Source organism: Aythya fuligula, chromosome 28 (assembly GCF_009819795.1).
Source record: "Aythya fuligula isolate bAytFul2 chromosome 28, bAytFul2.pri, whole genome shotgun sequence".
In the NCBI taxonomy this organism is placed as follows: Eukaryota; Metazoa; Chordata; class Aves; order Anseriformes; family Anatidae; genus Aythya; species Aythya fuligula.
Window position 1 is genome coordinate 522,515 of NC_045586.1, and position 21,720 is coordinate 544,234.

The 21,720-nt window shown below is 69.4% G+C and overlaps 3 protein-coding genes across 5 annotated transcripts; 1 reads left to right on the forward strand and 2 right to left on the reverse strand.

The window, feature by feature from the left end:
- The first annotated feature begins 2,046 nt into the window (after positions 1 to 2,046).
- Positions 2,047 to 5,741, forward strand: SHE (Src homology 2 domain containing E). The gene is made up of 6 exons (XM_032204533.1): positions 2,047 to 2,537; positions 3,250 to 3,376; positions 4,308 to 4,604; positions 4,691 to 4,841; positions 4,941 to 5,060; positions 5,531 to 5,741. The coding sequence occupies exons 1-6, from the start codon at positions 2,088 to 2,090 to the stop codon at positions 5,715 to 5,717; spliced, it is 1,332 nt and encodes a 443-aa protein (XP_032060424.1). The 5' UTR covers positions 2,047 to 2,087; the 3' UTR covers positions 5,718 to 5,741.
- Positions 5,742 to 6,878: 1,137 nt separating this feature from the next.
- IL6R (interleukin 6 receptor) lies at positions 6,879 to 10,389 on the reverse strand. Its single transcript, XM_032204567.1, has 10 exons — positions 10,308 to 10,389; positions 9,205 to 9,444; positions 8,968 to 9,091; positions 8,651 to 8,839; positions 8,422 to 8,578; positions 8,187 to 8,331; positions 8,063 to 8,103; positions 7,882 to 7,966; positions 7,667 to 7,775; positions 6,879 to 7,584 (listed from the first exon to the last, which is right to left on the reverse strand). The coding sequence occupies exons 1-10, from the start codon at positions 10,387 to 10,389 to the stop codon at positions 7,386 to 7,388; spliced, it is 1,371 nt and encodes a 456-aa protein (XP_032060458.1). The 3' UTR covers positions 6,879 to 7,385.
- A 1,320-nt stretch (positions 10,390 to 11,709) lies between these two features.
- Positions 11,710 to 21,415, reverse strand: ATP8B2 (ATPase phospholipid transporting 8B2). Of its 3 annotated transcripts, XM_032204609.1 has the most exons (28): positions 21,097 to 21,205; positions 20,597 to 20,655; positions 19,778 to 19,891; positions 19,519 to 19,617; positions 19,283 to 19,344; positions 19,079 to 19,151; positions 18,674 to 18,744; positions 18,404 to 18,483; positions 18,015 to 18,173; positions 17,835 to 17,923; positions 17,564 to 17,760; positions 16,650 to 16,858; positions 16,381 to 16,424; positions 16,122 to 16,287; positions 15,854 to 16,042; positions 15,574 to 15,689; positions 15,276 to 15,440; positions 15,085 to 15,196; positions 14,867 to 14,972; positions 14,611 to 14,755; positions 14,348 to 14,531; positions 13,939 to 14,162; positions 13,521 to 13,604; positions 13,015 to 13,260; positions 12,743 to 12,881; positions 12,511 to 12,641; positions 12,395 to 12,412; positions 11,710 to 12,304 (listed from the first exon to the last, which is right to left on the reverse strand). In XM_032204609.1, exons 1-28 carry the CDS (start codon positions 21,155 to 21,157, stop codon positions 12,125 to 12,127), a joined length of 3,522 nt encoding a protein of 1,173 aa, XP_032060500.1. In that variant the 5' UTR covers positions 21,158 to 21,205; the 3' UTR covers positions 11,710 to 12,124. The 3 variants fall into 3 exon arrangements, with proteins under 3 accessions (XP_032060500.1, XP_032060499.1, XP_032060498.1); XM_032204608.1 differs by lacking the exon at positions 21,097 to 21,205 and adding an exon at positions 21,380 to 21,415 and having other exon boundaries at positions 11,710 to 12,412; XM_032204607.1 differs by having other exon boundaries at positions 11,710 to 12,412.
- Positions 21,416 to 21,720: the final 305 nt, after the last annotated feature.

The following is a 21,720-nucleotide window of genomic DNA, read 5'->3' on the forward strand; positions in this document are numbered from 1 at the left end:
CCTTCTTGCCAGTCTCTCCCCACTACCCCTGTGCTGAGGGGATGAGGCTGTGTTCGTGCAGCTGTGCTCTGGAGGCTCTGCATGCACACAGCTGTGTGATCAGCCCTGGCCTTGTCCCTGTGCTGTGGGTGAAAGCCACCGAATTCAGGGCGTGAGGGCAGTGCCTTGTGAGTCGCTGGGACCTGGGCTGCCTCCAGGCTTGCTCCCGCAGCACCCACCTGTGGTGAGCAGCCCAGCTCTGTAGGATTTCGCTTTTCCTCCTTTGCTGGGTGCAGGGCTGAGCTGCAGCTGTGACTGGGGGGCATTGTGCAGTCCTGCCCCATTGCTCGAGCCTCGCTTGCTGCTGCTGGAAGGAGTTGGGTGTTGTGGCTGCTCCGGCTCCTGGTGCTGAGTCCTCAGCTGTAGGGCACGGCTGACTCATCAGCCGCAAAGCCAAGCCACTGGTATTAATTCATTGCTGTTTGAATCCAAGTTATTAGGAAATCAAAGGGCCTCAGCAGTCCATTATCGCATCCAGCAGCTGCTCTGCTCATTACCCGTTGCCCTGCTTCGAGCCTTGGAATAAAAAGACGCTCGATGAGCGGGATTACTGGGGGCTGCTCACTGCAGGAGCGGCTCCAGCCTCTGCCAGGGAGCGTTTTAAGTGCGTGGCTGGAGGGCAGGCGGGAGGAGTGTGTGGCCAGGGACCTCATGAAGCTCAACAAGGAGAAAAGCAAAAGGCTCTGCTCCCCTCCGCGGCTTCATTAGCACCAAGAAGCGGCTGGGGAGAGGGCAAAGGGTCACCGCGCTCACGTCAAGTGGAAGAGCAGCGGGAGCTGGGGTTAAACGCCGCTGTCCTTCCTCCTCAGCCTTTATCCAAACACCCAAAGGACACCAGCACTCCTCAGCCTGCCCGTAGATCAGTAACACACGGGTAGGGGCTGGCGGGAGCTGTCTGCACCCGCACAAAGCCAAACATTAACTAAAGCCTGCAGGAGGGACGCTCACTGCCCCGCGCCCAGCAGTGCTGGCGAGGAGCTGAGCTTGGACTCGAGCCCTGGGGGAACGGAGCGGCTCCGCTCCCTGCTCCGGGTGGGTGCAAGGCTGGGAACCTGCCTCTGGCCTGGGGCTGGTGGAGGGGCTGCACCTGCAGAGCCCCTGCCCCATCCCCGTCCTTTCCTCTTGCTGTGAGTGGTGCCGGCCCCGGCACTGCGCAGCCCCTCTCCCCGCCGTGCAGGAATCCAAATCTCTGGGCCCAATCGAGGTTTCCCGCAGAGGTCTCGGTGCCCCTGGCAGAAATGGGGCTGAGCCCCAGGAACCGCAGCCGGGGTGGCAGCAAGGGCGCTGGGGCTGAGCTGGTGGGTGCGTGGCGAGGGGGGGGGGGAGCTGCGTGCGGGGTCTGGGCATGGGGTCTGGGGTATCTGCATGGGGTCTGCGCACATGGGGGCCTTGCATGGGGGCCGTGCAGGCTCAGCACCTTCCCCTCCCGTCGTTCAAGCATCCCCAGGACCCCCCCGGCCCCCACCTGACCCCGACCGGTGCTGTCGGGGCAGGGTCCGGCCCCGCCGCCCCCCCGGGGCCGCGCCGCCCCCTCCGGATCTGGGCGGGGAGCTCCGGCCCCACCGCCCCCTCCGGCCGCTTCCAGCCCCGGCTCCGCTCGGCTCCGCTCCGTCCCGTCCCGTCCCGTCCCGGCCGGTCCCGTCCCGTCCCGCCGCCGCCGCATGGGGCCCCCCGGGCCGGCCTGACCGAGCGGCAGCCCCCGGGGAGCGGCCCCCGTCGAGGAACCGCGACGGCACCGCCCGCCCGCCGCGGGGCGAGCAGCCCGGGCTGCGGGAGCTGCCCCCGGAGCACGGCGAGAGACCCCCCCCCCGGGGCCGGCAGCCCGGGGCTGGAGCCCCGCAGAGCCCCCCCCGCACCTCGCACCCCCTCCCGCGGGGGTCGCCCCCGTCCCCTCCGGGGCTCGGGACGCTCGGGGCCCCCGCGCCCCGACCTGCCCCGGGCTGGCCCCCGGTGCCTCGGGCTTGGGGGAGCGGCGCTGCCCCGCGCCCCGCGGCTGAGCTGGCCCTGACCCCCTCCGCCGGCCCCGGGGGGGCCGCGCCCCCGGCCCCATGGCGGCCAAGTGGTTCAAGGAGTTCCCCGCCAACCTGAAGACGGTGTCGGAGAGGGCTCGGCCCGGCGGCGGCAGCCTGGGCAAGCTGTGCGGCCCCTCCCGAAAAAGCTTGGGGCCCGGCGAGCCGCCCGGGGGAGCCCCCCCGGGGAAGAGCCGCAAGAACTCGGCGGCGGAGCTGGGGGGCTGCCGGGCCGGCCCCGGGGCCGGTAAGGACGGGGGCAGCCGGCTGTCGAGGGACAACCTGCAGGGACTGCTCCAAGCCGCCACCGGCAAGATGCGCAAGAACTCGCGGGCGGAGGGGGCAGCGCCCGAGGGGCCCCCCAAGACCTGCGGCACCTACATCAACCGCCTGATCAAGGTGGAGGCCCACGAGAAGAACGGGAAGAGCTACCCCAGCGCCAGCCCCGCGCCCGAGCAGGACAAGGGGAAGAGCGCCAAGACGGAGACGGTAAGGGGGACCCTTACTGGGGGGGGTGGGTTCAGGGGAATGGAGCCCCCCGTGCACGGGGACAGTGGCCATGCCGAAGCCACCGCATCCTCAGAGCAGAGGGGGAGCGCTTGGCACCGGCAGCTCGAACAGCCTCGGGCTCAGCATCATTAGCCTGGCTGACCCCGGTGTTTCATCGTGCCCAGCTCCAGCTGCTGTCAAATTCCTTTCATCCCAATTTCCCTTAATCCGTGTTGCCCCCCCCACCCCTCCCCGGTCCCAGCCCTGCAGGAGCCCAGCCTGACCCCGCTTGCTTGGCACTTGCTCGGGGACTGGTTCAATAAACGCTTACATAAAGCTGTGCTGGGACAAGCACTGGGGGGGGAGTGGGGCTCTGGAGCCCGGTGCGTTCTCGGGGACAGGGCTGCCACCGTGGTGGCCTTTGGGGTCGGAGCCCTGCTGCTTCCTGAGCATCACCCAAAAACGTCCCTGAGTCCTGGACTGTGTGGGGATGGATGCTGCACCCCCCCACACACACACCCCCAAAAAGGTGCCACTCGTGGGCATGTCCCACATCCCCAGTACCTGGGGCTAGCACCCCAGTTCTCGCCACCCCACCTGGGGACGTCCCTGTCCCCTGCCATGAGACACCACAGCACACTGTGACAGCATCCCCATCGCCACTATGGGACCCCCACCCCGAGCCCCCTCAGCCGGTGCTGTCCCTCCCCAGGTCATCATCCTGGAGGACTACGCCGACCCCTACGACGCCAAGCGCACCAAGGGGCAGCGGGAGGCCGAGCGGCTGGGGGAGAACGACGGCTACATGGAGCCCTACGACGCGCAGCAGATGATCACAGGTGGGTGCCGCGCCGGGGGGGGGCCGCGGGGCTGGCACCGCTCAGGACCGGGGCCGTCAGGCGGGGACCCACCCGGCGCGGGAGGCTTTGGGAACAGGAAAGCCGCTCTTCTGTTTCCTGCTGCTGCACGGGGAGAGATAAGGCGCGGGTTCGGCGATGGCCTGCCCTGGCCGGGCGCTGACCCACGGCCGCCGGTGCAAAGTCCTGGTGCCACTGGGGAGGGTGCACGGGGCCCGTACGACGCCCCAGGGCTTGGCGCTGCCACGTGGGGCCGTGCTGGGGGACCCGGCCCCACCGCGCCCCTTCCCCACCCCGTGGGGACCCCGCTGCGCTCCCATCACCCGCCCCGGCTTCGGGTCCCCCCCGCCGCCCCTTGGCTGTGCCCCCCAGGCCGGCGACCCCCGCTCCACCCAGGAGGCCGCACAGCTGGACAGAATAACAGGAACTGAGTCGGCCGGAAGCTGGAAATAAAAGATTTGCTGCTGATGGTTTTTTTCCGTGCAGGGCAGCCTGGGCTGTTTGTCCAAGCGGTGTTGGTGGAGTCAGGGGCGAACGGGGTCGGGGAAGGGGGAGCCCCGGGGAAGGGGAGATGGGGCTGGGGGCGCCCACTGGGGATGTCCCCAGGGTGTGGAGGGGAGCGAGCCCCTGCTCCACCGCCCCCGCGTTGGGGCGTAGCATCCTGCAGCCACGGCCCCGCTTCCTCCGGGATCCCGGCGGCCCCGCGGGCGGGCGTCTGTGCCGGCGGCGCCAGCGCTTCGGGGCCGCGACGGCGGCCGGGCGCCACGGGGATGGGCTCCTTCCTGCCCCGGCTCCTCCCGCCCCTGGCACGTGGGGTTCCCACCGCGTATCCTTCCCCATGGGTAGCGTTTGTAGAGGTTGGGGGGGGGGAGTTGCAGCCCCCTCCCCAACCCACCTCCCTTTTGCCCCACAGAAATCCGCCGCCGGGGCTCCAAGGACCCACTGGTGAAAGCCATCCTGCTGCTGGACGGCCCCAGCGAGCCCGGGGAGGTGGGGGGCAAAGTGGAGGCTGCCAAGTGGCCGGGGGGCAAGGAGGCAGCGGGGAAGGGGCCGCAGCTCTACGACACCCCCTACGAGCCCGGCGAGGGCACCCCGGAGCGCAAGGCGAGGGCTGGGGACGGGCGCCTGCCCGAAAATGATGAGCGCCCGGCGGCAGAGTACGAGCAGCCCTGGGAGTGGAAAAAGGAGCAGATCGTGAAGGCGCTGTCGGGTAAGGGCTGGGGCTGGGAGGGGGCTGCGGGTGGGCGTGGGGGGCAGCAGGAGGCTCACGCCTCTCCCCCTACCCTGCTCCCCCAGTCCAGTTCGAGGGCTCGGAGCGGCCCAAGGAGGAGGCACCGCGGCAGCACCTCCGCCAGAAGAGCTGGACCCCCAAGATGCTGAAGCCGGCGAGCGCGGAGCACGGCGAGGGCGAGCGGGTGGACCCCGCCTTGTCGCTGGAGAAGCAGCCGTAAGTCACGAGGCCGAGCCACGTGGGGCAGCGGTGGCGGTGTGTGTGTGTGGGGGGCTGGGTCACCTCTCAGTGTCCCCCCCCGTGTCTCCCCTGCAGCTGGTACCACGGGGCCATCACCCGAGCCGAGGCTGAGACCCGGCTGCAGGCGTGCAAGGAGGCCGGGTACCTGGTGCGCACCAGCGAGACCGGCAGCGGCAAGTACTCCATCGCACTCAAGTGAGTGGCCCTGCAGCCATGGGGGGGTCCCGGCACTGGGGGGGGGGGGCTCCTGGCACGAGGGGGGTCCCACCATGGAGGGATGTGGCAGCACAGGGGCCGCAGGAGTTACCACTTTATGCACGGACACCCCAGTGGGGTGGGCAGCGCCCGTGTCCGGGGGGTGGCACCCCCTCATCCTACCCCACCAAGGGGACACGGCTGTCCCCGAGCTGCCCGGGGTTGGGGAGGGGAAGGGGGGGCGGGGGGCGGCGCGTCCCCCTCCCCGCCCGCGGCGCATTGTCGGGAGCGCTGGCGGCATTTCCTTCCTGAGGAAGCGGAGCCCCTGGAGCCGAAACAATCGGAGCGGGAAGGGAACAAACAGGGGTGGATGCGGCCCCGGAGCGGCCGGGCTGGGACCCCGCGCGGGGTGGGTGGGCGCCGGGGGGCTGCCAACCCCCTGCTGACCCCCCCCCCGCGCTCCCACCCAGGACCAGCCAGGGCTGCGTGCACATCATCGTGGCGCAGACCAAGGACAACAAGTACACGCTCAGCCAGGCCAGCGGCGTCTTCGCCAGCATCCCCGAGGTCGTGCACCACTACTCCACCGAGAAGCTGCCCTTCAAGGGGGCCGAGCACATGGCCCTGCTGCACCCCGTGCACTGCAAGCTGTACTAGCGCCCGCTGGGACTTGGCTGCCACCCCGGCACGGGGCAGGGGGCTGCGTGCCATGGGGGGGGGGGGGTCCTGCAGCCGTGTCCTGTCCCCCCCCCCCCAAAGCCCCTGGGGCTGCCTGGTGGTTGCTGCTCACCGCTGGACTCTGGCAGGGCTGCGGTGGTCTCCCCGCGGGATGGATGTGGCCGCGGGTGGCTCTGGGCCCTGGGGGGCTGCAGCCCCCCCCAAACACAGCCTGGGGTGGGGGACAGGCCGTTACGGGGCCGTGTAATGAAGTAGTGAAATAAACTCGTTGGCTGAGAGGAGCTGGGCAGGGATGGGGCTGGGGGGGCCAGGGAGGAAGGGTCCCGGTGGGACAGGGGTGGGGACGGGGGTCGTAATAACGCAGAATGGGGCTGGGAGCAGACCGTGAGGGTGTAGGGGGAGGGCAGGGATGGGGCTGAAGGGGTGCAGGAGGGCAAGGGGCCCCAGGGATGCTGAGAGGGGCTGGGACGGGGACAGATCCTGCCCTGAGCACCCTGCATGGCTGCACGGGACAGGCTCAGCACGCGGCTCTGCCTCGCACAGCGCCGGGTGCTGCCGAAACCAGGGCAGGTTTCCGGGCCGGGGCCGTTGGGGCTGACCCCAGGGCACAGCCCCGGATGGGGCCCGCGTCGGGGCGCGGGAGAACAAGGGCAGAACGGCCCCGGGGGAGGGCAGGTGGCAGAGCACCCCGGGGTGACCTGGGTGCCACAGAGCACGGAAATGGGCGACAACCCCAAAGCCAGGGCAGCAAGCACGGACCGCAGCCCCCCCTGCCTTTAGGGTAGGGGTCCTGGGGGTCCCCACGTCCCCCGCCCCGCACCCCCCCTGCATCCTGCTGGGTTTTTTATAGAGCGGGGCCGGCCCACGGGGAACGCGGCGTCCCCAGGGCACTCGGGCACCCGCTCCCCTCGCCCTGCGGTTTCCTGCCCGGGCACAGCTGCAGCTCCCCAGGGCCTTGCACAACGCGGCGCGGGGTGGGCTGCCGGGGGCATGGCCCCGGGGTGCAGGGCATGAGGGTACGTGGCGTAGGGTGCAGAGGAAGGGGGTGCACAGCCCAGCCTCCCCCCAGCACTGCCGGTATCGGTCCAAGAACAGGAGCTGCACAGACCCCCCCCCTCCCCAACCATCCTCGTTGCTCTGTTAAAACACCAGGCGTTTATTTCGGAGGCGCGTTGTGCCGCGTGGCCCCGACACGTGCTTTAAAAACAAAAAAAAATAAACTTTTGCACAGGGCCAGAGGGGCGGAGGGACGGTGCTGATCCAGCCAGGCCCTCCCAGTCCCGTGGCACCGGGCGCGAGGGGGGGGGGGGCTCAGCCCTTCCCCACAGGACCCTCGGCGCCACCACCCCAAACCCAGCCCTGGGGCGAGCGCGGCCCCGTTCTCACGCTCCGGCACTTCCAGCGCCTTAACCCCCGGCCACCCCAGCTTGGCCGTGGCCCCAGAGCTGCCCCCCCCCGGGGACCCAGCTTGGGGCCCCCCCCGGGGTCGGTTCCCCATGGGGGTGGCACCGATCCCGCTCTGCAGGGGCTGCTCGAGCCCCAGAGCCTGGGGAGGGCGCTGGGGGGCTGAGAGAGCTGCCAGCACCGGGCCCCCCCCGCTTCTCCCCCAGCTTCACCCATGGGTGTCTGCCAGCGTCCTCCCCCCGGCTACTTGCCCGAGAAGAAATAGTCCAAGTTGGTGACGTGAAGGGGCCCCGGCGGCGCAGGGGGGGTGGCCGGCGGGAGCAGGGGGGCGGCGCTGAGCGGGGAGCTGGGGCTGGGGGGGCCCAGGGGCACCAGGGCATGCTGCCCCTCGCCCGTGGGCTTGGCCCCCCGCCGCACGCCCAGCCGCCACGTCTGCTTGTACCTGCGGGAGGGGAGAGCAGCCCTATGTCAGAGAGGGCCGGCGGAGCCCCCCCCCCCAGGTGCCCCCCGCCCTCAGCACTCACCTCACCACGATGGCGATGAAGAGGGCGATGCCCAGGAGCAGGCTGCCCCCAGCCACCAGGAAGGGGTAGGGGTAGGCGACGGAGCGGGTGCTGGCTTCCAGGACAGCTCCTGTGGCACAGAGGGGACAGGGGCTCGTCTGTGGGACTGGAGTGGGGGGGGGGCAGCCCCTCACAAAGCCCCCAGCCCCTCACAAAGCCCCCAGCCCTCGCCTCACCTCCATCGCCGTCAGCAGCGTCGTCCTCAAAGAGCTCGGGCGGCAGCGTGGCCCCGTAGCCGTAGGCACCATCCTCTGTGGGGAGCTGCAAGAGCCAGCGGGGGGGACACGGTGGGACGGGGCAGCTCCGAGCAGGGGGACATTTTGGGGGGGGTGAGGGTGGCACCACGCAACATCCTACCTGCGAGCTGTAGGGCCCCATCTCGGTGACATCCCTGGGGTCTGCAAGGTGAGAGGTCCATGAGACACGGGGACCACGGCACAGCCTGGGTGGGGGCACGCACGTCCCCGTCCCCCCCCTGTACCTGTCCATGGGGTGCCCACCGCCTCGTGGCTCCACTCGCTCCACGCGCCGTGCCCGAACTCCTCCTGCGCCCGCACCTGCACCAGGTGCCGCGTGCCCCGCCAGGCGTCGCGGATGTCCAGCCACGTCCTCGTCACCTGGTCAACCTGGCGGGGACACGGGCGGTGTGAGCCGGGGGGGGGGGGGCACAGACCAAACAGCCCCACGGTCCTGCTCCGCTCGGGGTGGGGGCTCACCTCGGTGAAGGTCGGGGTGGGCTCGGGGCGGTAGCGGACCTGGAAGCGGAGCCAGTAGAAGCGGGGGTCCCAGGAGGAGGGGTAGGTCCAGGTGACACGCAGCCGCTGGGGGGCCTTCTCCAGCGCCTCCACCGTCACATTGAGGGGGGGGGTCCGGCTTCACTGCGGGCACAGGGGGGCTCAGGGACCGGCACCGCGCGGTTTGGCCGGCGCAGGGGGGAGCCGGCACTCACGGATGCTGCTGAGGGTGATGATTTTGTCCTCGCCGGCCGAGCCGCCCGCGGCGTTGCGGACACACGTGGACACCACCAGGGGTTTGTTGTCGTCCACGCCGGGGGGCACCTTCACCCGGCAGACGAATTTCTGCGCCTTGGAGAAGAAGCGGCACCGCTGCTCCGTGGCGTTCTCCACCGTGAACCTGCGGGGACGCGGCACGGCCGGGGATGGGGTGGCCCCATCTGGGATCGGGAAAAGGGCTCGTGGGGAAGGGGGGTGCACGGACAGGTGGGGGGCTGACCCCCCCTGGGTACCCCAGAGCGCGCTCACCTCCGCTTCACCCACAGCATCGCCCGCGTGCCCGGGGACGGCTTCGCCCGCAGCCGCCACTCGCACAGGACGTCTTTGTCGTGGCTGCGCCGGTAGCAGGAGACGTGGGGCGTCTCGGGGGGCTCTGCAAGGCAGGGAGACGCTGGGGGGGTGAGCGAGCAGGGGCACGGGGTGGGGTGGGGGGGTGTCCAGAGCAGGCGATGCTCCGGGGAAGCCCCTGCCCCGGCACAGACCCACCTTCCACCAGCAGCCGCAGGGTGCGCAGCGTGCGGCCCCCGGCGTGGCAGCTGTAGAGCCCCGCGTCCTCGACCTGCAGCCGCTGCAGGAGCAGCGCGTGGCCCCCCGCCAGCCGACGGCCCCCCGCCGGCGCCCGCTGCTCCGTCCTCCAGCCCACGGAGCCGTTCAGCGGCCCCTCGGCCCCGCACGTCAGCGTGACGTTGGCTCCCGGGCGTCCCAGCACCGTGTCCTGCGAGAGCCCTGGGAGCGAGGCGGGGACGGGGGGGGGGGGTTAAGCAGTGTCCCCCCCCCCCCTCGCTGTCCACCTGCTGCCTGCACCCGGAGGCCGCTCAGTGTCAATATTTGCGGCCAGCGCCGAGCGGGCGCCAGCTCCTGCTGAGCTGGCAATTCCCCGGCTGAGCCGGGCACCGCCGGGGGGTCGCGGGCGGGGGTCCCAGGAGGTGGAAGCGTGGCTGGAGGAAAGCAGGGGCCTGGGGGGGGGGTGAAGGGGGGGGCCGCAGGCGGTGCCGGAGGGGTTAAGCAGTGAGGCCGCCGGGCTGAGCACGGGGCCAGGCAGGCCGCCAAGGGCAGCTCTGCCCCTGCTCAGTCCCGGGGCGGCCGCAAAGGTCAGCAGGGAGCGGGCGGCTCCGAAAGTTCCCCCTGCGGGGAGCGGGGCCGGTGCTCGGGACCCCCAGCGCCCGGGACCCCCAGCGCCCCTGGAGCCCAGGACCCCCAGGGACCCCAGTGCCCGGAGCCCCCAGGACCCCCGGCACTCAGCAACCCCAGTGCCCAGGACCCGCAGAGCCCTCAGGACCCCCCAGTGCCCTCAGAACCCCCCAGAGTCCCCAGGACCCCCCCCGATCCCCTCCAGCACCGCTCCCAGCCCCGGCCCCCCCCCCCCGCCGCTGCTCTCCCGGGCCCGGTAATCCCGGGCACGCCTTCCCGCAGCTCCCAGCCCCGTGACCGCGGTGGGGAGCGCCGGGACCCCCCCGGACAGCGCCCGGACAGAAGCGGAGCGGCCCCGCCAGCCGCTACCGGGGGTGGGGGCGCTGCGGGAAGCCCCGGTCCCGTCCCCCCCCCAGCTCCCGTTGCAGGTCCCGGTGCCGGTACCGGGAGGCACTCACCCACGGGGCCGCAGGGCCGCCGGGGCACGGCAGCGGCAGCGGCGGCGAGGAGCAGCGCGGCGGGGAGCAGCGGCCCCGCCATGCGCCCGGGCCCCGGGCCGGGAGCGCACCCGGGGAGCCGCCGGCGGCGCTGCCGGGGCCCGCGGTTGTGAAACCGGCGCGGGGGCGGCCGCACGTGCACCGGGGGCGGGGCGGATCCGCCCCCCCCCCCCCACCCCCACCCCCACCACCACCACCACCCCGTGCCTCCACCCCCCTCCCGGACCCTCTGCCACCCCCCCCCCCCCACCGGGACCGGGAGCTGGGGGGGGGGGGGGTCCCGGCACCGTACCTGGTCCCGCGGCACCTGCGCCCCCCCCCCCCGCCCCGTTCCTCCCCCTCCCCACCTCCGGCGCTGGGCCAGGAACCAGAGACACGGCAGAAGCTGCTGAGAACATTTATATATAGATATAGATATATGCATATAAAAAGCTGGTTATTTTCCTCTGTGTACCCATAAAATGATACAGTTCGGCAAGTATAGAAATGTGTAATAAATTATACGCGACGGTCCTCGGCCCCCGCCCGTCCCCACCCCTCCCCACCCCGAGAAGACCAGAAAATAAACCCCAAACGCCCCCAAAAATAGACTCTAGACCCCGCCAAAGCCGGTCCTGAACTGTTTCCTCTTTGGTATGAGCACGGAGAGGTCCCGGGGGCCGGCACCCCCCGGCCCCGCCGCCTTCCCAGAAGGCCGAAAAGGAACAAAGCGGCCCCGGGGAAGGGCACGGAGGGGATGGGGTCATCCCCCGGGTGTCCCCCCCCTGCTCGGCCCCCCAGCCCCAAGATCCAGCCCCAAGGGGCAGCACAGGGGAGGGGACGATGCCACGAGGTCCCCACGGGAGAGGGGTCCTGGCTGTCTGGGGAGGGGGTGGGTGCCCCGCGAGGATGAGGAGGGAGAGGTCCCAAGGCAAAGGAGAAGGAAGCGGAGGCCCAGGGTTGTGCAAGCCCCCGGCGTGGGAGTGAATCACGGCAGCCTGCAAACACCACAGGGCCTCGGGCTCCTGCCCGCAGAAAGCAGGAAGGCGCCAGGGGCCGCTTCCCCTTTCCCACCGCACGCCCCACGGGGGTCCCGTGCCCCAAGAGCCTGGCCCAGGGGTCACCCTGGAAGGGTTCTCTCCTGCGGGGACCTCTCCCTCTTGTGCCCACGCGGGAGTGAGTGGCAGAGGGGACGGCGACGTCCCCTGCACCCACAGGGAGCTTGCCCCCCGTCCCCGTCCCCGTGCTCTCTCCCTAACCAGCTGTGCCACCGCTGAGAGAAACGAGGCGCTCTGTAAACTTGGAGGGGTTTTCTTCCTTTTTGTAGTTTTTTTTTTTTTTTTTCCTTTTTTTTCCTTTTATATATAAAAAGAAGACACGTGGGTGAGGGGTGGGGGGGAGCGGGCAGGGTGCAGGGTGCTGCCCCCTGGCCCCCCACGCCCTGCCCGTGGTGGCTCTGGCATGATACATTCGCGTGTGATCGGGGTGTTTGCACGCTGTGGAGGTGAATACTGATAGAGAAGTGCCCCGGGGGGGCGGGGGGGCAGCGTCCGTCTGTCCAGCGCAGGGACAGGGAAGAGTTTGTTTTGTTTTTTTTTGGTTACACTGCAACAGTCCAGCCTCCTCCAAACCTCAAGCACCCGGGCCCGCACAGCCCCTGCTCCCCCCAGGGCACCCCCAGGAGGGGCCTGGCTCATGGCTGCGTGGAGAGAGGGCACGGGATGGGGGGAGGCCCCAGGCTGGCGCTGGCTGGACCCCCCCTCAGCCGCACTGGAGGGGACGCGACCCCAACCCCAGCCTCACACCTTGAGCGTCTTGTCGGGGGCGCCGCTGGGGCTGCAGGCGGTGCTGCCCTCGCCGCCCTTCTTCTTGCGCAGGGTCTCGATCCAGCTGGCGCTGGGGCGGGCGGCGAAGCCGGAGAGCGCCAGGGAGCTGAGGCGCATGTTCTTGCCCGACATGATGAGCTCCCCGAAGCCCTCCTGGTGGGAGAAGGCGTAGCCGGAGCGGCGCGAGCCCACGCGCCCCACGCGCCGCATGCAGCGGTGCTGGGTCTTCTGCTTCTTCCGTACCAGCTGAGTGTAGCGCACCTGGGGGCAGAGGCAGGGAGCGGGGGCACCGTCAGGGAACAAGGGGAGCAGAGCAGCTCTCCGTGTCGCTCCCCCCCGCGCTCCCCCCGGGGGCTTACCGTGTCTGAGAGCTCAGGTTTCAGATCCAGCTTGAGGAAGCGAAAGGCAACGACAGGCATGACGCAGACCACAGTGGTGAGGGCGATGGTCAGCCAGACCGTGGGCTGAGCCAGCGTGTTCTGCGCGTTACCTGGTGGGGGGAGGCGTGAGCCGGGGCCTGGTGGGGACAGCGCCCTGCCCGAGGGCCCCAAAACGGAGGGAGAGCAGCACTCGGCCCCCCCCCGGACTCACCCACAAAGCGGAACTGGTTGGGGAACATCTGGAAGAGGCCATCGCTGTGCATGGCAAAGAGGATGGCGAAGTAGGCTGCCAGGCTGCCCCAGATGAAGAAGTGGTTGATGGCCGTCCAGAAGCCCGTGTCCAGACCGATCTGGCAGAGCGGGGAAGGAGGAGGCAGGGCTCGAGGGACAGCCAGGGAGCCCTGAGCAGGGCCACAGGCCCCACACTGCACGTGCCCTCGGTGCGTGGCCACCTCCCGGCGCAGCTCAGGACTCCCTCCCTACCTGCACGCTGACGACAATCACGAGGGAGGTGGCGACGGTGACAGCAAAGGACTGGTAGTCGGCCAGCTGGGCACCGTCGTCACGGGTGGCGTCAGCGAAGACGCCGTAGGGGATGAAGAACATGAGCACGGAGGTGTAGATGCCCTGGGCTATGCAGATGAAGAACTCCCGCTTGTTGAAGAGCAGGTTCAGCTGCCCGGGCTCGTAGAGCTTGGGGTACTCCATGCTCCGCTGCTCCGGCACGTCCTGAGGGCACGCAGCAATCTGGGCACCTCCCTCCAGCCCCAGGCAGCCTGGGGCCGAGCCAGCCTTTGCCACCGCCAGCAGCAGGGCCGAGGACAGCCCAGCCCAGCCCAGCCCGGAGCAGCCTTTCCTCCCGCAGGACACCAGGCGGGGGCAGCACGGATCCTGGGCAGCTCCCACAGCCGCCCCCGCAGCCCCTGCAGAGCAGCACCAGCTCCTTGTGCCCCCCGGACACCCCCCGGCCTCGTCGCTCCCCACTGTACCTGGTCAAAGACGCCCATGGCGAGCACAGGCAGCGAGGTGTAGACGATGTTGTACAGCGTGATGAAGTACTGGTCGTACACGGTCTGCGTGGGACAGGGGGCTCAGGGGGTGCAAGACCCGCGTGCCCCACGCCCGAGCCAGCCCACGCATCCCCATGCCCACAGTCCCCAAAGAGCAGGGACGCGGGAGCCACCCCCAGCGCCTGTGGGTGCCCAGCCCGAGCAGCGCGGGGTGCTGCTGCCACCACCTGGCAGCCCTTGGGACAAGGGCTCCAAGCACCAAGCACAGCACCTTGCTCTAGAAGGAGCCCGGGCTCTGCCTGCTGCTGCAGGATGAGGAGCCCCAAGGGCCGGGGCACGCTTCTGAGGGCGCAGCCCACGCACAGACCCTGAGATGAGCACGGAGCCAGAAACTGACCTGTGCCGAGAAGCCGCAGAAGAAGCCAAACCAGAAGTGGACCATGGTGAAAGCGAAGTTCTTGTAGAAAAAGTAGCAGAGGAACTTGCACATGCGTAGGTAGGACCAGCGCCCGTGCACGAGGAGCAGCCGCTGCAGGAACTTGAACTGTGAGAAGGAGTAGTCGGAGGCCAGCACCGCCTGGATGCCCTCCTGCCCGCTGATGCCCACCCCGATGTGAGCGGCTGTGGAAAGAGAGACGTGGGGTGACGCGGTCCTGCCAGGAGCACAGGGGACAGTGACAGCTCCCCCCAGGCTGGATTGTGCTCCTGCACGATGCAGAGGGGCAAGGGCGGGGGCTCCAGCAGGCCCCAGGACAGCACGAGGATGGACCCGTCCCTCCCACGGCTCGCCAGGCTCCAGGACTCACTCTTGATCATGCTGACGTCGTTGGCGCCGTCCCCGATGGCCAGGGTCACGGCCTTCTTGTACTTCTTCACCAGCTCCACCACCTGGGCTTTCTGCAAGGGCGTGACACGGCAGCAGATGACGGCCTTGCAGGCACACGCCGTCTCCAGGAACTCCACCTCCATGTCCGCCTCCAGCGCGTGGGCCTGCAAGGAGAGCGTGGGGACAGCTGGGGACAAGAGCAGGGGCAGGCAGGGCGCCCAGCCCAGCCCCACAGGGCCCTACCAGGCTGTGTCCGTTGATGACCAGGGCGTATTCGCCCGCGATGGCTTCCAGCACCGAGGTGAGCTTGGTGGAGGAGAGTTTCTCCTGGTAGGAGAAGCCGTTGCCCATGGAGCGTGACGCATCCATCATCTTCTCCCGGGCTTTCCTGAGGGGAGAGAGATCGGGGGGGGCTCTACTCGGGGTACCCTAATACCCCCCAGCTCCCCATGCAGAGCTGTGCCCCACAGGTGTCCTCTGTCTGCCCCCCTGCCCTCACCTGAGCTCCTCGCGCACCTCCAGCACCGTGTGGCCCGTGACCACAAACACCTCGGTCATGTCGTCGGTCAGCATCTTGCAGGAGTAGCCGATGTTCACAGCTGTTTCTGGGGACAGGGAGCCAGGCACTGAGCGGGGGTTGTGTCCCTCCACACGGCAGGATCCAGCCCATGGGGGTTCTCAGCTCCCACCGGTAGCCCCCCAGCAGCAGTGGCTCACCCTGCTTGTCCCCCGTCAGCACCCAGATCTTGATGTTGGCCAGTGTCAGGATGGCGATGGTTTCAGGGACCCCCTGCTGCAGTTTGTCCTCGATGGCCGTGGCTCCAAGCAGCTGTGGGATCCAAACGGGCAGGGGGTCAGCACGGGCAGCCCCCCGGCCACCTCCCAGCCCAGTCCCCCAGCCCACGCACCATCATATCGTGCTCCACCTCATCGTAAAGCCGAGCCAGGCGATCCTCACGGGCCTCGGGGGCCCCGCTGGCTCGGTGCAGCCGCTCAGACCAGTCCTCGTAGTAGCTCTCCTCCAGGTCTTTGTAGGCCAGCACCAGTGTCCGCAGCCCCTCGCCGGCATATTCCTGCAAGCAGCTGAAGCTGAGGCAGACCTCAGCAGCCTTCCCAGACTTTAATCCCCCCCCAGGATGGGGCACAGCCCAGGCTCAGCACTTCTGGGCAGCCCCCCTGCCCTTCCCAGCCCCGTGCCCCACTCACATTCAGGTGGTCAGTGGTGACATTCGTCAGGTCCTGGTTGGTGGGGTGCAGGCGCTCCAGCAGGATGGTGTCAGCGCCTTTGCAGTACAGCCGGATCTTGCCCTCGGGGCTGCGGACTGTGGGACGCAGGGGACGAGCTGCCAGGCTCAGGGCTGCAGGAGCAGCTCCTGCTCCAGGCCCCAGCCGTGTTCCTCCACAGCCACCCTGCACCTCGCAGAGCCAAGCACCCCAGCCCCACTGCAGCCCTCCCGCAGCCCCGGCGCTGTGCCCAGAAGCTCACCGATGACAGACATGCGCTTGCGGATGTTGTTGAAGTCCAGGATGGCCAGCAGCTGGTAGGTGATGGCCCGGCCCAGCTCGTGCACTGTGATGGTTTTGGGTGTGCGGGACCGGAACACGAAGCCAAAGTTCCTGGCGGCCGTGACCAGAGCCCCCTCGTCCGGGGACTGAGCCTTGTAAAACAGCTCCCCTGGGGGCAGGGGACAGCACGGGGATCAGGGCCGGTGCCCCTCCCGAGCTGGGCAGGCAGTGCTGCCCTCCTCGCCCACCTTCGCTCTTCTCCTCGGACATGACGGTGTGGCAGAGTGAGAGCAGGCGGAAGAACTCGTGCACGTGGGGATCCCCCAGCTTGACAGCTTCCAGCAGGCTGGGGTCCCAGAACTGGAACCGTGGATCCGCCAGCGGGTTGAAGGAGAAATCAACCGGCTCTGGCCTCTGGCAGGGGGAGAGGACAGGGTGACAGGACAGGGTGACATCCGTGACACACGGCCACCAGCACCGCAGGCACCGGCCCTGATGCACCCTTACCTCTCCCAGCTCTGCCTTGTGACCCAGCATGTCCTGCACGTCGCCTGCAAACCAGGGCACGGAATTAACCGAGGCAGGGACCGAGCACTGCTGTCCTGCTGGTACCCACGCCCAGGAGTGCCACAGGACAGCCCCACGGCGCTGCAGATGGCTCCCCTCATCCCCTCATCCCCCCCAGGAGAAGGAAACGGCTGCCCCAAGGCATCTGCAGAAGAGGAGCCGGCGCACCCACGCCCCGAGGCAGCCCCATCCCTATCCCCAGTGCTCACCGTAGCTGTGCCCGTTCACAGAGCACTTGCTGAAGACCATGATGTTCTGGGTGAGGGTGCCGGTCTTGTCGGAGAAGATGTACTCCACCTGCCCCAGCTCCTCGTTGAGGGTGGTGGTCCGGGCCTCGGCTGGCGTCCGGCGCTTGGCACAGTACATCTTCTTGTCCCAGTTGATGAAGTAGCTGTGCCCGAGCCGGATCACCTCCACGCTGCGTGGGGGGCACAGCCAGGTGTCACCGGGGAGGGCAGCACCCTCTGCTGAGCCAGCGATGGGCACACGCACGCCCACCCCAGGCCCCCAGCCCCGGGGGCACCCTGGCACCCAGGGCCCCAAGCTGCTTTCCGTCTCCCGCGCCCTTCCCCGGGGCTGGCCCGCACCCACTCCTGCCAACAGCCGCCAGCAGGGACACGGAGGGGACAGCTCGCAGGGCTCCCCGAGCTTCTCACACACCTACGTGCCCCAAAACCCCCTCCCCAGCCCCCAGGGCAGACAGCAATGAGCTAGTGGGAGGGGTGGGGGCGACACGTTCTTACCTCGGGGCTAAGGGTGACAGAACCCATGCTGGGGAACGAAAAGAGAGAGAAATTAAAAGAGAGAGAGAAGGGGACAGTGCAGGAGCCTGGGAGCTGCAGGAGGGCAGAGCAAAATAACCAGCATGCAGCCAGGGCAGGGAGAGATGAGCAGCCAGACAGACACAGCCAGGAGGGGCCCCGAGGGACCTGCAGGGCCTCAGGTCTTGGGGTATCCCCAAGGGCAGACGTGGCCCATCTCCAGGAGAGCAGCCCGCGCCCGCCCCGCGCACGCAGCCCTGCCCCGGGGTCTCCATCCCCATCTCCCCTCCCCAGAGGGCAGCCCCGCTCCTGGCGCCTGCCCCTCGCACCCCCACGGCCCAGCCCCACAGCCCCTGCCCTACCTCACGTAGAGCGAGATGGGCACCACGGTGTTGAGGATGATGATGTAGGACCAGAAGGAGAGGAAGCCGGAGAAGAAGGCACTGTGCACCCCCTCGTCCCAGGGCAGGTAGATCTGGAAGCAGACGCCCACCTCGTGCTCCCAGATGGCGTTGCCGATGGCCAGGATCACACCCATGCACACCAGGAACCCGAAGATCTGGGGCCGGGAGGGGACATCAGAGCCCCGGCCGGGTCAGGGACGGGTTCCCCCAGAGCTCCCTCTCCACGCACCCAGAGCACCAGCGTGTTCATCAGCCGGTCGATGCTCGTCCGCTTGAATTTGGTCCGGCCGCTGTTTTGCATCAGCTTCGTGTCGGGACCTGGGGAGAGGGAAAGCTATCGGTGGGTCCCCTCCTCTTCTCTTCTCTCCCCTCCCCGGGGGGGCAGCGGTGCGGGGCCGTCCCAGCCCACCTGCGAAGATGACGAGGCCGAAGCACCACTCGGTGTTGCGCAGGACGCAGCCCCGCAGCAGCATGTTCTGGTTGCTCAGGGGGTACTTGTTCTCCTTCCAGTACAGCGTCCCGCCGAACTTGTCCAGCTTATTGTTGGGGGGCTCACAGATGACCTCGCCTGGACGCAGAGGACAGCTCAGCTCTAACACACCTTCTCCACCTCCATTCCAGCTCCAGCTCCATCCCAGTGCTCCCAGCACCCTCCCCAGAGACCCATTTTGAGCCACGGGACTGCAGCACCACACGGATGGTCCTGGTCTCTCCAGGAGCAAGGCAGACCCAAGCCAAGTGACGGAGGAGGACAGCCACGAGCTGCCCCATCGCAGCGCGCTGCCTTCAGGTACTCACCATCAAACAGGGCCAGCTTGCTGGTGTCACCCAGCTCCGAGGTCACGGGGATGGCTTGTCGCACCTTCATGTTGGTCTCTCTGTGGGTAAGGAGGCGTTGCACAGGGTTAGCAACAGCCTGGCAGGGAGGAACTCACGAACACTCCCCCAGTTTGGGCCCCTGGCAGCTCCCACCCTGCCCTCAGCCTGATCTCACTCCTACCTCTTGCCTTCCCCTGCGACCCGAGGCCCAGGGATCGCCGGCACCCAAGGAGAGGGGGAGTTACCTACCCATCCAGCTCCGCGGTCTCTATGTAGCACAACCCATGGGGTTCACTGCTGGAGAGGAGGAGGAGGTCAGCCTGTCGGGAGAGACACGCTGAAAGGGCTGCGCTGCCGCTGGGGCTCCCCTCGGCCTCCCTCGGGGAAGCTCCTGGCCCTCCGCTGCAGCCCTGCCCTACGGAAGGTAAGGCCAGCAGGGTCTCTGGAGCTGACTTGGATGCCGTTGCCTGAAGCGCCCGTGTCAGACTAACCCCCAGACCTCAAACACAGCCTAAAACAACTTCCAGCCTCAGGAAACCCCGCGGTCTCAGCCCCGAGGTGACAAAGGAGCACAAAAGCAGCGTGAGCAGAAAGCTCCCCGTGTCCCCGCGCGCTGCCCAGCCAGGGCCATGCTCATTTTGGGGCCAAACTCACTGCCACGAACTGGTTGTTCTCCAGCTTGATGATGTCCCCAACGCGGACGTTCATCCACTGCTCCTGCCGCAGGCTGCAGGGGGACAGCGGGGCGGCGTCACACAGGAGCCAGCAGCAGCGCTTCCCCGCGCCCCTCCAGAGGGGGCTGCATCCCGTGGGGGTCCCGTGCCCCCTCCCCAGCAGCCCTGGCCCCGTGACACTCACACTCCGCTGATCAGCACCTGAGACTGCCGGTTGTTCACCTGGTTGTCGCTCTTGTGGCGGAACTGGGCGCAGAAGGGAGGAGAGCAGCGTCAGCCACACCGGGGATGGGGTCCTGCATCCTCTGCACCCCCCACCACCACCACCCAGCCCTGTGCACCCACCCAGGCTCACAGCCCCCCGCCATGCCCGACACAGGGCGGGCAGCCCCAGGAGAGGGGCGCACGGGGAGCACTCACGTAGTCATCGGTGGCATCTTTGACAGCTGTGATGGTTAAGACAAGAACCAAAGGCACGATGGTGGTGAACCAGGAGAGCGAAGAGATCTGCGGGATCAGCTGGGGACGGGGAGAGGGAGTTACAGGGACAGGGCAAGCCCCGGCCCCACGCCACCAACTCTGCAGCTCCCCGGGGCCAGGACGTGCCCTGGGGCCCCGTCTGCACGGCCCGGGAAGGACAGCGCGGGGGCCCCCATTGCCCCCGGCCCCCAGCACTCACCTGCAGGATGAGGAGGAAGAGGAAATAGGTGTTGGCCACTTCCTGGAACTGCTCGAAGAGGTTGACAGGCAGGAAGGTGACGATGTTGTACTTGGAGGTCTTGATGCAGTTGCTCTGAGGATGGAGCGGGCAAGAAGGGAGGCTCAGGAGTCGCCGAGGCCCCATGGCTCCCGGCACCGCTCTGGGGCAGGGGCAGGGCTGCGGCACAGCTCCCCCCTGATTTGGGGATATAAACCCAGCCCCCCGGCTCCTGCCCTAGTGCCAACGCTGTGGCATCTTCCTCGAGAAGCCAATTCCTCTGCCTCCGCCGCCAGCCGGTACCCGGGGTTGGCCTCCTCCTCCGGAGCATCCCAGCAGCTCCCAGTCCCCCCAGTGGCTCCCAGTCCCCCCGGCGGCCTCCCAGGCCCAGAGCCTCCAGGGCCTCCCGGGCGGTGAGGCCGAGGCAGGGCCTGGTCCAGAGCAGCCAGAAATAACCTCCAGCGTGGAGGGGGAGGCCAAGGTGAGCGCTGCCCCTCCCCCAGCCGCTCCAGAAGCTCGTTAATTAGCCAGACCTCGCTGCTCCAGGACCGGGCAGGGGGCGCAGGCAGATCTGGGGGGGGGGTCAGCATCCTGATGGGGGCCACATCACCCCCTGGGAGCACACGATGCCACCCCCTCAGTCCCGGCCCCGCAGCTCCAGGGCGTTAGCGGCCGGTCAGCACCATCACCTCAGGGCCAAACGCCAGCTTTTAGCCCCAGCCCCCTGCACCCACCCGCTGGGCAGCGCAAGGCCCGGACCCCGGACCCCCGCAGGGGCGCTGCCGGGGCCCCCCCACTCACCGCGTACTGGAACTTCTCGTTGTACTCCCGCGCATTGGCTCGCACCCGCCGCTCCTCCTCTGCAACACAGCGCGTCCTCAGCCCCGCGCCCCCACCCCACAACTGCCCCCAGCCCCAAAACTGCCCCCCGACCCCAAAACTGCCCCCCCGAGCCCCAAAACTGTTCGCCTGGCCCCAAAACTGTCCCCCCCGACCCCAAAACTGCCCCCCCAGACTCTCCTATCCCCCCCCCCAACTCACCTGCACCCCAAATCCCCCCGGCCCCAACGCCCCAGCCCGGTCCCTGCAACCCATGAACCCCACCCCCCCCCGGGCTGCATCCCCCACCCCAGCCCCTGGCCCCCCGGGCCCTGCACCCCGGGGCCCCCCGGCCCTGCTCTGCGCCCCCCCGGCGCTGCGGCCCCGTTCCTCCTCCCCCTCCCCTCCCCTCCCCTCCCCGGCCCGTTCCCGTTCCCGTTCCCGGTGCCGTTCCCGTTCCCGCAGCCCCGTCCCTCACCCACCTGCCCCCCCGGGCCCCCGGACCCGCGGCCACTTCTCGGGCATCTCCCGGGGCACCGTCATGGCTGCGGGCCCGCGGCGCGCCCCGGCGGCGCCATCCCGCGCGGCCGGTGCCGGTGCCGGTGCCGGTGCCCCGGGCCCGCCCCGCCCCGCCCCGCCCCTCCCCGCCGCTGCGGGAGCCGCCGCGTTGCCGGGGCAACGGCCGCACCGGGCCCAGAGCGGCCTACCGGGGCCCACCGGGACCCACCGGGCCCGCCGGGGCCTACCGGGGCCCGCCCCGCTCACCTGGGGCCCGCCGGGCCGCGCAGCGCTCCATGGCCCCGCGGCCCCGCAGCCCATGGGGAGCGGCCGGGCGGGGGCCCGGGGCCGGGGCCGGGGCCGCTGCGGCCCCGCTGCCGCTGCCGCCGCCTCAGCGCCCCATGGCCGCGGCGGCGCCGGTCGGCGGGCGGCGGCGGAAGTGATGCGGGGGCGGCGGGGAGAGACCGGGGGGGGGACCCCGGGACACGGCGGGGAGCGGGGCCGGGGCCGATGGTTGTGACCCCCCCATGACCGGTGTCCTCCCCCCGGTGCCCCCTCCTCCTCCCGGTGCCCCCCCGCGGTTCCCCCTGTTCCCGGTGGCCCCCCCC

Coding starts and splice junctions, on each gene's coding strand:
- SHE (XM_032204533.1), top strand. CDS start 2,088: ATGGCGGCCAAGTGGTTCAAGGAGTTCCCCGCCAACCTGAAGACGGTG. Junction 3,377..4,307: donor CGCGCAGCAGATGATCACAG/GTGGGTGCCGCG, acceptor TTTGCCCCACAG/AAATCCGCCGCCGGGGCTCC. Junction 5,061..5,530: donor AAGTACTCCATCGCACTCAA/GTGAGTGGCCCT, acceptor GCTCCCACCCAG/GACCAGCCAGGGCTGCGTGC.
- IL6R (XM_032204567.1), bottom strand. CDS start 10,389: ATGGCGGGGCCGCTGCTCCCCGCCGCGCTGCTCCTCGCCGCCGCTGCC. Junction 9,092..9,204: donor CCTGCGGCTGCTGGTGGAAG/GTGGGTCTGTGC, acceptor CCTGCCTTGCAG/AGCCCCCCGAGACGCCCCAC. Junction 7,967..8,062: donor TGGGGCCCTACAGCTCGCAG/GTAGGATGTTGC, acceptor TGGCTCTTGCAG/CTCCCCACAGAGGATGGTGC.
- ATP8B2 (XM_032204607.1), bottom strand. CDS start 21,157: ATGACGGTGCCCCGGGAGATGCCCGAGAAGTGGCCGCGGGTCCGGGGG. Junction 20,656..21,096: donor CCGGGGGCCCGGGGGGGCAG/GTGGGTGAGGGA, acceptor GCTGTGTTGCAG/AGGAGGAGCGGCGGGTGCGA. Junction 14,163..14,347: donor CGACGTCAGCATGATCAAGA/GTGAGTCCTGGA, acceptor CTCTTTCCACAG/CCGCTCACATCGGGGTGGGC.